Genomic DNA, 15,966 nt, shown 5'->3' on the forward strand with positions numbered 1-15,966 from the left:
AGCGCATAGCGTTCCTCACTTAATCATTGAGCACTGTTGTTCCCCTTAATTATCCTATTCTATTTTTAGCTGATTCAATCCACTCGACTGAAATTGGTAACCTAGTAACCATTTTGCTATCGAAAGCGACATCGCTTTGAACATTTAGTTCTACTTAGGCGCTCGTAGTACCGAAAAAATGGCACGCACGATCGTGGAAAAAACCGACATAATTATGCTATCGGTAAAGTCAGTTGAGTTCAAGAGACCTACCTATCATAATACCTATGGTAGCACTTATGACGCAGTAGAAATAGTATGATTCATATGTTAATATTTAACTTATGGCACATTTTAATTTTCCCCATTGCACATTTAGCTATTATGCTCTGACATATTTACCTATGACGTGCCATTATTTAGCATGGATCTTGTATGGCAGATTCACAAACGGTTCAGTGTGACAATAAACAATCAATTAATTTTTTTATGGCAAAATGAGATACGTCGTTATCTAATCCGTTTTGGTCACAATGCTAGAAGAATATAATCATAAAGGCCATCCCAAGGACACATTATACGTGATGTGATGAACCTGAAGATCGCATTTACAATAGGTCTACACATTAGCACCATTTGCCGTTATTAAATTTTTGTGAAAATGCATTACTGTACAGTGTAATATTTTGCTATGTCTTCGTTACTAGATCCATTAATCGATCGTAAGGTAAGTGGACATGCCTTTCTTTACATATCCATCCCTGTCGGACCATTTTAAGCCTGCTTCTTGAGGAAATACGAAAGCAGATAAATATGTTCTTTCATGTGATCTGACACTGAGAAGTAGGCCTATGCCTTATTAAATTCTATGTTTACAATATTAATTTGTTGTGGTGCCACTTTTGTTATATATATCTAATTATGATAGCGGTGGTGTAACGATTAAATATTATGATCTTTAGAGTGGGTGATGCTAAAATGTGTAATTGCCGTTCGAAATATCCTAAAGGGTAATTGATTAACTTTTCTAAACACTAAACACTAAAGGCAATCGATAGTTGCTAATTTTAATGTGTTTCGTAAACAAACCAAGCAAGTGGCAATAGCACTAATAATTCTACTCTGAAGTAGGTTGATCAATTTCCGATTTTAACTATTAATAAACTAATAAATCATAGTGAAGCATGAGCGATAATATCCATTCATTACATGTTGCTGTTCACCTAAGTTATTATGTGGTGCTTTTTAATTTCACTGGAATTGAATATACATCACAATATCGTGAAAACATATGGTGAATAGTTCTTGAAAAAAGACTCAAAGGTAGGTCATATCCTAACAATATGTCTGCAAACCTGATACGGCTCCTGATACAGACTTTTGAAACGAAATTGCAGCTGATCGTGTGTTAGCTGGAAAACACGTTTAGCTGCAAATTGCGAAGAAAGTTATTTTAAGACAGAACGATAAAAAGCGAAAGTGGGACAGAATGAAAACTTTATTATTATAATATCATTTGTTAGCCGTTCCACTTCGTGAAAATTATGGCAATCCATGGTTTTTGAATGTTGAATTTGGACAAAAATAAATTCAATCAATTTAAGTAAAAGGCCAGTAAATAATGTAGGCGAGCAGATTATAGCCAAAAATCCTCTAAAATCGTCGAGGTGGCAATGGAAGTACTACCGGTTAATTTTGATATTTTCTGAAAATATAGGTCTTGAGAAGTTCAGAAGTCAAAATTACCCAAAATCCCTTTGGGGGAACACCTCAAAATTACAGATTTAAATTGGCCGCCATTTTTTCACTTTAACTTATAGTTTTAGCTAAATCATATAAAAAAATAACATTACTCGAATAATAATTATCAACAATTGGAAACTTACTCAAAATATTTGTTAATCATCGAAAATTAATCTTGCGTTACGAAAAACTATATTTTCAATCACCAAGCAACCGTTTCTATACAAAGTCAAATTTCCGATTTTATACATGAAATTTAAGTAGGCCTATATGGGATGCTTAAAGTTTATTAAAATCTTTATTTTCATAGGTTTTATGAATATTGTTAACAACTGAATTGTTTATTATTTTCATAGAATAGCATTATGTAAAAAAAAAAAAAAAAAAACTGCAGAAACCTTTGATATAATTGCATCGCAACACTATTTTATCGTCCATAGCAACGAAGGAAAATCAGCAAAATTGCTGTAAATTTGTCATTGACCAAGCAAAAATCATGAGACACAATATTTTATTTTTTATCTTTCCTTCTTTCCCCCATATTGAGAATTTATTCAGTGGTACACCGGCCTTTAAGCTCTAACACAAAGTGAAATTTAATGAAGGAAATCAAGATAATGTTTTCTTACTTTAATAATCGAAAAAACGTATTTTCCTAAATCAATAATAAATTTGGTATTCGAAAATAATATACCTAATTTGTTTATGGGAATGAATAAATGAATCGTGAAATATATTTTCTTCTTAAATCATTGTATAAAATACATTGTAAAATTTAGACCTAATTAAATTAATCTTCAACAATTTTCTTGACATAGTTTACACGTTCTCATTTCTCTCCCATTTCCCTCTTCAATTTCTAAATTGGTTAATAATCTCTTTTATTTTAAATTGATGATTCTCATATGATGACTTAAACTTATATCTTTTTTTTTCAATGCATGAAGGAGATCAACATGCATTGCAATAAAATAGCCTGAAAACACATTTTACATGCAATTATAATAATATTATTCTTGAAGACCTGTATTTGAACAGTTAATTGCACAGCAAACATGCGCAATCAGACTGATATGTTTCCAAACCGATCTTTCCAGTCGAATATCGTAACATGTTTTTTTTCCTATTTTAATTATCATTCAAACCAAGCCTACAATCCGCCATTAATCGTGTTATGTAATGATTATATTATTGGATTCAAATTATTTTAAGCTTTATACTTAGAATAACCCTAATCGAAAATAAATCATGGATTTCGACAATTTCATCGAAAGGAGCATGGGCTATGAAGCTCCATGAAATTAGAAAGTAATCTACCGTTATCAGAATATCTATGATTTCGAATGATACGTAAACAATTGTGACCTTTAAATCAGTATTAATGGTGCAGCATATTGGCAAACTCAATTAGCAACATTCAGGCCCGTAGGCAGGATTTTCGATGGGGAGGTGCGTTTTGCAACCGAAGTGGACCTTCATGATGGGCGACTGCCTAGGGATCCCCGCGAGGGTGTGGCAAATCTTCTGGAAGCTCTGACAAATTAGCATTTTGAGGGCCTTTTTAAATGGATTTCTAAAATCCATAATTTTTAATATCCTATTTAAATTTTCATTCATTTGAGTATTGTCTAGGGACCTACAGTAAAGCAGGAGAAATAGAGGGTGGGGTGAAGGGAGAAACTTGCGCAGACAGATGGTCAACACCACCTCAGCCCCACCATGGTAGGGGCTGAGGTAAGAAAATTTATGATTATGGCACCTAGAAGTGGCCGGAAATGGCGCACTCAGACAAACTTTAATTATGATTTTTCTTTTTTCTCAATTTCTTTTATAATTTTAGGGGGCTCTCCCCCCTTGAATCCACCACTGTGAAATTATAATTTTTCATGTCCTTTACATCTGTAGGCCTACAATCACTGGAGCTGATAATTTCCAACAGATTTCGTAGCACATTATTAAAAATCAACGTGTAAAAGAGCGGGCAAAAAAATGTAATGCATACTATAGCATTTCGCGATAATTAGGAACGATTTTAGTGAAATAATAGGTTTTAAAAAGTGGACTTTTTTGAAATTTGGTGGTCCAGGGGCAGAGGCCTGGAGGGGGTTTGTGAGAAAAGCGACAAAGTAGCATTTTGAGGGTCTTACATAATAGATTTCTCAAACATAATTCATGAATATTTCATTTAAATTTTCATTAATTTGGGTGTTTTTGGGACCTGAAAAAGTAACGTTATTATGTCCTATACATCTGCAGGCCTGTAGATAACATTCTTCATATTATATAGATCAATCTGCGGTCACCAGAGACGATCAATTTCTAACAAATTTCATACCGCATTATTAAAAATCAACGGTTAGATAAGCTGGCAAATGTATAATGCAATGCATGCTATAGCATTTTGTGATAATTAGAAACGATTTTGTGAAATCATAGGTTGTAAAAAGTGGACCTTTTGGAATTGGTGGTGGGGGGTGCGTCCGCACCCTCCGCACACCCTGCCTACGGGCCTGACATTCAACAGCTATAGATTAATGACCAATAATGAATATATTAAAACATTTTAAGTGTTTAGTCAAAATTTTTATAATACTATGAAATCAATACCGACCACTTAGTAAATCAAAAAGTGGTGTACAATGCCAATCTGACAGCATTCGCCAAGTGCGTGTAGCAAGACTATACATTCGGTCAACATTTTGTAAATGTATTTACAAACAATAAGGTAAAGGTAGTCCCTTATTCATTACTGAATGTAGGGGAATGAGCTGTTAACCCATCTTACTAAGCTTCGGCATTGTGTGGTAGAGTGGCCAGTTCCATTCCACGCCGCTCTTGCTCTCCAGTAGTGAACCACCAGGAACCCATTTATACTCCTGGGTGGATAGAGGCAAACGAAGTGTCTTGTCCCAGAACACAAGCGAATTGCACAGCGAAGTTTCGAACCCCGATCTTGAGGTTGAGAAACCGAAACCCCTCCCACATAAAAACAATAATGACCATTAAATCAGTTTAAAAAATCGAACATATTGAAGCATTCAGTGTTTGATAAGTATACATGGAGAAGATTGTGGTCTATCTTAATGAAGTAATACGTTGGAATTGTTATGATAGTACTATGAACACAGCAGAAATGACCAGTGAGTTGTCAACAATCAACATTTTATGAAAATCAGTCTCCATCTCCATTGCACATTAAGAACCTGTCGTTGTCAATTGTCTATTGTATTCCGACTCAATCGATTTTGTTGCTTAGCAATGTAGTACAGTTGATGTTGTCATAGCATTCTACAAATTAATTTGATTCAACGTCTAAGAGAAAATAGATGCCGTACACTTGATGAATGTGAGCATCCATGATTGTTATTGGACGAACTATTGAGTGCCAAGTACGACAAGCACTAAATGACGGGACCAGTAATTGCGTAGGTATATGTAAATTGGCTAGTGATTGCTCGCTAGATGATAATTATATGCGCAGCGTTTTATGAACTCGGATTCACAGTGGAATCAAATCTTAGATGATGATGATGAGTCGTGTGTGTTCTTAGTCGAATAAATATGGAGATCAGTTTGTTGTCTTCGGACCACCGATTGGAATGTTACGTCGTAAAAATCATCTATTAGTAGAAAACTATGATGGGTAAGATACATTGATTTAACATAATTTATTTAGTTAAATGAAAAATGTATTTGTCTTTTAAAATTAAGGATTTCTTTAGAGTGCGTCATTTATACTGCTGTTCATTAATTAATAATATTAAACAATTGATTGCTGGCCACCTAGAACTAAATTTCATCAATTTATCTACGATGGGGATTTAATGTTTCAACAGAGTTTTTTTTTTTTTGTTTTTTTTTTTAAGAATAAACCCTTTAATTATCATGGTTATCATGAAGTTATATAGGCCTACAATATTGATAGCATAGGCCTAATATAATATCATTTACAATTTTACAAAATATTATAGGCCTTATATAAGTGCTTGAACTTTCAATCTCGGTAAGGCCCAATTGTTAACCATCAACTGCAACTTTCCTCCGATTGGCCTACCCCATCTCAGCTGGGCAAACTTGTTTGATTTAGGTTGCTTACTTGAAGTTAAACGTACTCCTTTTCCTTAGCTTGAAGAAACATATTTAATGGTTAACAAAAGCTAACATAAAAAGAGAGACCAATTTGGATTTTATACATATAAACAAACGCTGTACTGCTGCCATATTTGAGAAGCTACAACATTTCATATGCTCACTTTGAAAAGATCCCGCGTCAGGCGTTCTGTCTCTATGTGGCGAGCTTAGCACATAATTAAAACCTATTGGCATCAAGTAACAATTTACCATTTACTTCATCTCGATATGAAATTCGCCCTCGGAACCAAGAGCAGTTCTTTAACTGTACCTCAACAAGTCATCATGGCGCATGAGGCACTACGGTACTATACCTCTGGCTTTTTAAAAGGACCCCCCCNAGAAACAGTAGGTCTATCATGTGACTTTTTGTGTAGGCCAATCTGCTTACCTACAATAATTTCAAAGCCACCGTTTTATTTAAAAAAAAAAAAACCATCGTAATATGTATAAATGCAAATACACTTCTGTATATATAATGAGAGAGGTAACGGTAGTCGAGAGTGTTCGTGATTTCAAATAAAAAACTTATAGACTGATATGATAAATCGGCTTCTGACCATCCACTAGAAATTATAAATTAACATCATCAGAGCATTTATTATAATTATTCAGTATTTATTTATACACTTAGTAAAACCATGGACCTATTAATAAGATCTTATGGATATATATTAAGTGGAGTATAATTTTATTATCTCTCTATTCAACTTCCATAAAATTGTATTGACAATTACATTGATGTTTCTTTTTAACGTTTTTTAACAATCTAAGAAATTTATGAGTTCTGTTATATTGCACATATTCTGTAATTTCCTCTCTTGTTTATGTATTATTATGAAATGAATGAAACCCCATCCCCCCCCCACACACACACACACAATATAGCTGGCCAATACCAGGCTAATAAAAGTTATTGCATTTTTTTCTATATTCGTTAATTTATTCATTTAAATATTAACTTTTTATTTTATTTTAAAGAATCACCTACTATAACTGATTCTTTAAAATAAAATAAATTATTCATTTACATATTAACTTTTTATTTTATTTTAAAGAATCAGTTATAGTAGGTGGGTTAATTTATGTAAGAGGACATGTTATATTGTATTTAATCACAGGTTGGCAAAGTGCGGCCGCATGTGGTCCCCGGAGTTGAATCACAATTCACTTTGGCCCTCCGACCCATTTTAATGCCCACCCCTGTATTAGATCATTTATTCGATTTATTCGGTAGTTGTTTTATTCTAACCAATGATGCATTAAGACTAACTCCAGTATCCTTTTGTCCCGGGAGGATCGAGAGTACCTGCAAGGGTCCCGCCTTGGGTTAAAAGTCAATTAATTAAATAAGTCAAACAATTAATAATAATAATAATAATAATAATAATAATAAAATTAATAATAATAATAATAATAATAATAAAAATAATAATAATAATAATAATAATAATAATAATAATAATAATAATAATAATAATAATAATAATAATAATAATAATAATAATAATAATAAAATAAATAAGTAAGTATGCATTATACCAACTATGCAAAGATACATGTACACAACATTATAGCACAGACTATGCTGGTCTCTCCCTGTCAAAAAGCAGTGTATATTTCAACTGATATCAGTCAATGACGGCCTGGTAGTTAGAGGACGGCTAACAAAACAAGTAACAAGTAACAAGTTTCGGTGTTATTTATGTCAAATTCTTGAATTATGTTTACTCAATTTGTGCTTTGTTTTCTTTAGTGTGCTGTATTCTGTTGGAAGTTTTATTTTTGGACGCACCTTTATCATGTAAAGTGTGCCACTGTTTCAAAGGTGTAGTTTCCGAATAAATTATCATTATCATTACACCAGCTTTTTTCTGACAGCCGATGTCAGCTTCATTAGGCGTGTGAAGTAGATACAGTGTTAGCCGTGCCAATATGAGGCTGGTAATATTAATAATAAATGACAGCAAATCAAGCTGGCAATGAATGGAAGATAAAGGACTAACTAATGCCTAAAGGCTTACCTCATGCTTGAATTTAAATTAAATTTATTTCGTTTTCCTACAGCATTTATTCGAATACACTTTTTTTTTAAAAATAAGAACACATTTTATAAGAACACTGAGGCTGAAATTACTTAAAAATTAAGAACAAAATAAGAACAAATTGAGGCTGAGGTAAAATGTCCAATGAGATTTTTATTTAAAAAAAACTAGAAAAACAAAAAAATATATCTGTACTGTACCTTATGTGCAGTAGGTGTGATTATGTAATACACTCTATAATACAGTACAGGAGGTGTATACCTGCTTGTCATATGGGGCCTTTTTTACCGGAACCTTTTTTCTGGGGACGTTTTTTCAGTGACCTTTTTTTTTCGGGGCCAGTTTTTCCTGGGGTACTTTTACCTACATTCCAGTACAGTGTACAGTATACTGGTACAATAATACATTTGTATGTTTGAAAAGCTTGTAACATAAGGACAAAATAAGAACACTGAGCTAGGGCAAAATTTTACTGGTTCTTAAAAAAAAAGAAAGTGTAAACGCCCCGCTTTGGATAAATGCACTCTGGAATAAACGCCCCCTCTAGACCCTCATTTGAAATAAACGCCCCTCGAATAAAGTTTATTTTTTCCTTTAATAAACTCCCACTCACTTAAGCAAATACAATGGAAGCAATATCATTCTCAATACATTCTATTAATGTTACATTTGGCTGGGATCAATAAGTCTTTATGATCACGCAATAACACATTTTAACGGTAATTATATGTTGTAGTTCCATATTAACAGTAAAATTAAGGGCCGTTTATTTGAGTACAGTATACGTATTCATTTTACACCCAAAAAATAAACGCCTCCCTCGTCCCTTCTCAACATTAAACGCCCCGGTGCGTTTTTTTCGAATAAACACGGTAAATACATGGGTTAAAATTGTTTTCATCATTTTGTAGTTTTCTTTTTCATCTATTTGGAAGTGTAACATGATTATTTGTAAAAAAAAAAAAGGTTATAAGTTCCGTTTAATTTTTATCTGTTATTTTAATATTATTTCTTTTGGGGTGAGCTTCATTTTTGTTAGGATTCATCTTGTTATTTTCAGTGTAGGCTCAACTCTCATTTGTAATTTTGTTTATGTGAACATTTGTGAAAACCCATATAAATGAAAAGAACGGCCAAATTTACATTGGAATATCTAAAGTTTGACACGATTTTTTATGGGGTTACCGAATGCAAGCCTTTGAAAGTCTGTACATTTTAGGAAATTCCCTATCTTATAACACTAGCTCAAAATCCTGTAGCACCAGTTTTTTTTTGGGACCCAGTTCACGAGCCTCGTTTTCGAATACTGCGCTCCAAAATCGAGTGCCGTCACCGTCATTGTGGTCGCCCATCCCTCTATTTTAAATTAAAAATCAATCGTTTCATCCCCGCACCCCCCCTTTTGAGGATCCGTTCAGATTGCCACTGACAATCAGCAAACGGCGTTGCGTCGTTTGCCGTTTGCCGGAAGTAAATGTGAATTCGTCGTGCGACGGTCGTACTACCGTCGTACATCGCAGTGAGTGTCCGGCTTTACTGACTTAAAAAATACACATAAAAAAAAAAATCGTGAATGTGGGAAAGGGGCATTATAGACAATCTTTAAGTGGTTGTAGACTATGTACCAGGCTATGCAAGCATGATTATTTGGTGTTATGATGTTTATGTACCATAAAATATTGTCAAATATGGGATGAAACTTACTGGCGATGTGTTGTAGAGGTTTTAGGAGAATTGTTGGTCTTTTCCTTTGGTCATAAGTGTTTACCGTGATATGCTAAATTTTAGGTCCGGGTTTGTTGAAATAAATGGATTGCGTTGTTGGATGATTGCGTTTCTGCCAATCGTACCAGAGCTGACAATAATGCAGGCCTGTCTGTCATGAAGTTATTTGTGGCGGATGTAATGTGGAAGCAAAATATAATGTATGTGTGTTTACAGTATAGATGTGACTATGTTGACATTGTGAAAATGACCATGATTATGAGAGTGTTTGAGGTTTAGACCTACATTAACATAAAGTCAACAAAAGCATCTGAGGTAATAGGCCTGCGTATTTATATATTTATTAGTTGATTACAATATTAAAATATCGATTACTAACTAGATTGTCATGTTTCATTTAAGAAACTATATAGAAACAATAATATCATGTTTTTTATTTTTCCTTGCAGCGAAAAAAATGGATGACGTTTGGAACTAAAACTCGGCTTCTTACTGGAAATCCAACAAAAGCATCACATCATTGTACCAAAAAATAAACAATATGGATAAGTCAGAGCAGATAATAAACGACTTCGACTCGACTTGCGAGTTCGAAATGCCAAACATGATGAGTAGTCTCTATGGAACCAGTGGCAGTAATTCAGATATTGTTAAAAAGCCTTCATTGCTGTCCATCTTAAAGAATAGGGTAATGAGTAGAAGATTTACCGAAGAAGGTATGGAGGATATGTATCAGGAATATTTCATGAGACAACGCTGGGGTGCCCTCCCCGTCTTAATAGCGTTTGCCCTATTGTTTGACATCGCAGTTATCATTCTGTACTCTATGGACACTCTTAGTAACAAAGGATCGGTAATTACAGTTCAAGGCATAGCATTTGTGTGTAATCTCATGCTCTTTTTTCTTTGCCAATTCCGTCTGATATCCGATTTTTCTTTAACATATATCATGCCATATGCTGTCTGGTTTCTTATCTGTGGCCAAACTTTCGCCGATCTTCTCATGTATTATCATCCGATTGTTCCTAGTAGCGGAGTCGGATGGCAGATTTTCTTCATATTTGGACTTTTTGTAATGTTGCCTCAAAAGTTATTGACTGTACTGGCATTGAATGTGGTGTCGTCATTGACTCATTGCATCATCATTGCAATAAAGGCTAAAGGAAAGGACATCGGACCACAGGTAAGCCTTCTTTTACATTTTCCTGAGATCAATGTAGGTACGAATAAAGGCCGTTTTCCACTAAGCGAATTTATTCGAGCGAATCTCTGAAAGTTTTACCCATGGGCATGCGCAATTGAGGATTCCGTGAAGAAAATTAAACTGCGCATGTGTATGTGGGAAAATTTTCGATTCTAGTGGAATATGATTTTCACAACATTTCATAAATGCACAATCAATACAAAACTTAAACATTTTCAGTTTAGATTTATTCACCGTATAAGTTATACTAACACTTTTCTTCATAAGATATATATTGTTGGATCACCAATTTGTGAATTTTTCTTAGAAGAAAAACAAACTTTAATACACATGTCTGTTGAATGCAAAGTAATTAATATTCTGTGAAAACAATTACAAGCTGTTATAGAACAAAGATTCAAAGAAAATTAACTTTAACTAAAGAAAGCATATACTTTGGTATTGAAAACCATAAAAATAATCATGCAATTAACAACTCAATATTTATTCCAAAACTACACATTTATAACTGTAAGGTTATTGGACAAAAACCTCATATAAACCATTTAAAATTGGTATATGAGAAGCATAAAAAATTGCACAGTACATTGCATTTAAAAATAGCAGAACAATGTAGGTATGTAAGACTGAATTTAAATTGTTTCTTTTACATCATGCATTTTGGTTTAAGTAGAAAAATGAATCGATTTTTTATGCATAGCCATATATGTATAGTAACTTTAAAGTGTTGCTTTATTCTGTTGCAACATCATCTGTATTGTTTTATGAAATGCACCTGAAGTAATAAAAAAAAACATAAATGTAGCTGCATTGGCAAACTTAGCATGTCGTTTCCAGAGGTCTCGATCTCTCGCTCTCTGATACCAGTTGGTGTATCCCAAATATTGTTGTATTTCGTCTCTTTTGTGTACAGTATATTTTATATAATATGTAAAATGGGGTGTTTCATTTTGTTTATAGATTGGGGCGAATATACTTTTGTTTGCGTGTGTTATTTTGGTTGGCTCCATAAGTTTTCTAATGCTTGATAAGAAACAACGACGTGCATTTATGGAAACAAAAAGGTCCCTCGAGCTCAAAATGAAACTTGACACCGAGAGAGAAAGACAGGTTAGTATCATTTGACGATCATACCATCCGATATAATTTGTAAATTATTACATATATAATTACTAATGTACTCTTAAGTTACTCATATAACAATTAAGTGCGCAGTACTTGTGTACAAAGTATGGTTAATGTATGAATTTCCAGAGAAACGTCTTCTTCCGATATTGTTCTTCAGACTATTGTCTGTTATCCTTAGTTTTTAAAGCAAATAAATCCATCCATTCATCCATTAACTAGATGGGTCACTCCATAGAGATCATAATTGCCCTGTGCATAGATACAGATTAATAAAGAAAAAGAAAAAAAATTGACTTTCTGTGATCTTAACCTTCGTTTTGTAGATACGTAAATGGCGTATCGTTATTTTAGCCTCGTGACGTCACTTCTCGAGGTAAACAATCGACGGCGACAAGCGGCTAAATCTGGTTATAAAACTTGCTTTTTTCCCTTAAATCCCGCATTTTGTACAACGCAACAACAATATATGATCTTTCCAATACATAAAGAACCTACGGTTTGAGTTTGGTTGAGGTAGGAACTTATACCATGGTTAAGGTGATTTTTGACGGACTACAATGCCGTGCCATGATTTTCAAACTGTGGACAAGCGTGGACTCATTTAAAGCCCTGTTCTGACTATTAAATTTTATTTGACAAAAACATTTGACATATCTAAACATAATATAGGCACATCATGACCATATATAGGCACATCATGACCATATATAGGCACATCATGACTATATATGGGCATACAACAGTTTTTTTTTTCAAAGGAAATTTTATAGTCTGGACAGAGTTTTAAGATGGACCCATTTTTATGCGTATTGCTGACTGTTGGGCTCATTTTTAAACTGTATTGATGATCATATATAGACATAATAGTGAACAATGAAAGATATATCAGTTTGATTTTACTTGAGACACCAGAACCCCAAACCAGAAATATTATTACGTAACTCCAACAAGTAAAGTGTACCACGCTGTAGGACCAGTCGTTTTTGTACCTCATCGCTCTCAAGTGTTTAATTTGTACCATGATTTATTGGAATTAAATGCTTTTTGAATCAACTCACTTGATTTTCTAGTCATAAGCCTATTAAGTAATTGACTTTTATGATGTTTTTGGTAATTTTTAAAGAATTTGCTAAGAATATTAGAATATAATTTATTTTAATCAATTTTAATGAATTGTATAATTTATAATCAATTTCTGTGTAATTTTTAATAGAATAATATATATTTGATAATAATGAATTAAAATATATTTTATATATTTGTAAAAATTGCTTTTTTTATAATTTTGTTTTCCTTAACTTCATTTACTGGAGGCTTATTTGTATTTTTGATTGTACAGTATAGTATTTTGTGTCGGTTTTTTGTTTTGATAGGCATCTTTTTGTATGTAAACTCAAAAGATTTTCAAGTGTTGTTGTATTTTGAGTGTCTTATACCGAATAAATTAATAAATAGATAATAAAAATTGGTTTTACTGGGGATATTATTAAAATCCAAACTCACATCACCATCATTTAAATGGGTCGAGAATAAGAAAGGCACCTGCCTTGTTTGAAAAACATTTTGAGCCTTGTTTAATTGTATGTTGTCCAACATTTTTTATTCCTCCATGATCTAACCAGCCACATAGCATGCTTGGGGCTGAGGTAATTCTAAAACTTATCGGAAATATCACACTCAGACTTGAAATTTTTTTAGTATGTTAATTTGGGTAGGCTTATCAAATATGTTTTACAGAAATATTAAATTTGGGGCAGTCATTATCTTGTCAACTTTTTATTTCACAGGAGGATCTCATGTTGTCTGTTTTACCGAAACACATTGCCGATGATATGGTAAAATCGTTTGGCCAAGAAAATAAAGGTTCATTTAGTCGAATTTACATCAGTCGACACGAAAGTGTAAGGTATGGGGAAAATATGTTTGTATTAATGCTTTGCACGAAAATGATTGTGAAATAACAATAAAATGATGATTAAATTTTTATTAGACTTATAATTATCTCAAGGATGCTCGTCGAAATCGGTTGCTGGTATTGACGTTGAATGTGATGAGATTTTGATATATGAATACAGCTTGAAGGCTTCAACGAAATTCATTTTTATAATGATATTACGTTATATTATAGTGTTGGGTTTTTCAGCACTGCATGCAATGTGCAATTATGTTCAATGAAACGTTTCCATTGTTTACATGCTTATAACAAAAACCGCATCTACAGTAAACGTCTTCATAGCAACTTCTATAGTGTATTGATTTATTTATTTATTTACCACATATTGTCACTCTTTTCATAATTTATGTTCAAATGCGCTTTACATTTAAAGTACAAAATACATAAGTAAACCTCACAAGAACAAACATATTGTAAGGAATTTAATAACATAGCCTACTTATCTACACAATTATCATGTTCTAATACGGTAAATCTAACTGTTTCCTGGTAAATGATCGAATCAAAAATGCAACCAGTTATTCATAATAATAATTATTACGGTAGTATTATAATAAATTCAAGATAAATAAATTATATATTATTCTTTATTCAAACTTCAAACAAATTCTATCAAAATTACAACAAATAGTGACCCTTAAGGTCAACTTGCATGTTATACTGTATTACAACAAAAAAATAGATATCAAAATTACAACATTCACAACATTTACAATTGTTAATTAGAGATAAAAGATTTCAAAAAATTACAATTAAAATTAAATTTAAAAAAAATAAATTAAACAAAAATGATAAAATATTTAAAAAGAAAAAAAAATCAATTGGATTGAAAAGATAAAAAAAAGAATATAAAGCAAGAAGCATCATCAAATAATAAATCTACTTCTTCTAATTTGTTGACAAGAGAACGGGCATTGGTGAGGAGGAAAACCGGTAACTTGACTTGCGTTTTTGTTGGTGTGTCACGTGGAATTGATCTGTCTTCCACCTCTTCTACTCTTCTACGCTCTACTACGTTTACGTTGGTATCCGCTATTATAGTTAAGAGCTTTGGACTGGTATTCACTTGTGACGTGAGACTGGCTCCTTACTTCATTTAAGAAAACAATGGGCTGAAACATCATTTGAATGCTATTGTAATGTGTTCTGTAGCAGTCCATTGTCGGGGCTAGGCCTAGGTTTCAAAACGTAAGATTCCACGAAATGAATTAAATGAAAAAGAAAAGTTATCAACCGAAGTCACCAGACAATAACTAACAAACAGGATTACAAAAAACACCAAGAAAATAACAAAAGTCACAAAAACGAGTTCGAAATTGCTGTCGTTTCCACGCTATAATGATTAATAATAAATAAAACTACAAGAACCACAATGCAAAATAAATTGATGCGAAACAATACATATTTATGTAGATGATAATTTAATACATACGACATGTTGATTAATCTTTAAAATGTTATATTGTTTTGCCCCTCTTTAACCTCAGTATTTTGTTCGCCGATATCGTGGGATTTACCGCAATGTCTTCGAAATTGACGTCTCAAGAGCTCGTCAAGACACTTAACGCACTGTTTGCCAATTTTGACAAACTTGCGGAGGTCAGGTTTTCATCATTTTATCTAATTTATTTTCTTAACGTTTTGTACAGTATAATAACCTCGACAATTATCATTATCATCATGCTATTTTGAAGATAATCAATTTATGTATATATCTATAGGACTAGTGTTGTCCGAAAGCTCTGTTTCTATTTCTGGTTGTTTATGTTTACTTATTAGCTGCTGCTTATCAAATTTAGATCTCTACTGAGATCCAACCATTATATTATATTGTATTATATATATATATATATATATATATATATATATAAATCATCAAAGAAAAGTAAATAAATGAATTTATTTATTTACAGGACTACATTCGTTGAGAGCTATGCTACACGATGTATTTATTAAGTCCTTTATTCGAACACTGTATTTACCTTTCTTTGATGATTTATATATGATTTAAAAGTGTTAACGGCTACCTTGATTTATGTTATATGCACCTATTTGTT

General features: G+C 32.7%; 1 protein-coding gene across 1 annotated transcript in view; it reads left to right on the forward strand.

The window, feature by feature from the left end:
* The first annotated feature begins 5,161 nt into the window (after window positions 1-5,161).
* The window catches only part of LOC117109845 (adenylate cyclase type 3-like), a 29,196-nt gene continuing 18,391 nt past the window's right edge, over window positions 5,162-15,966 (forward strand). Inside the window, exons 1-5 of the mRNA XM_033252290.1 lie at window positions 5,162-5,365; window positions 10,073-10,806; window positions 11,788-11,937; window positions 13,743-13,861; window positions 15,397-15,568. Coding sequence (XP_033108181.1) covers window positions 10,165-10,806; window positions 11,788-11,937; window positions 13,743-13,861; window positions 15,397-15,568 — 1,083 coding nt within the window. The 5' untranslated portion in view covers window positions 5,162-5,365; window positions 10,073-10,164. The remainder of the gene's footprint in view (window positions 5,366-10,072; window positions 10,807-11,787; window positions 11,938-13,742; window positions 13,862-15,396; window positions 15,569-15,966) is intronic.

Source organism: Anneissia japonica, unplaced genomic scaffold (assembly GCF_011630105.1).
Source record: "Anneissia japonica isolate Jap-2015-1 unplaced genomic scaffold, ASM1163010v1 scaffold585_len4108843_cov191, whole genome shotgun sequence".
Lineage (NCBI taxonomy): Eukaryota > Metazoa > Echinodermata > Crinoidea > Comatulida > Comatulidae > Anneissia > Anneissia japonica.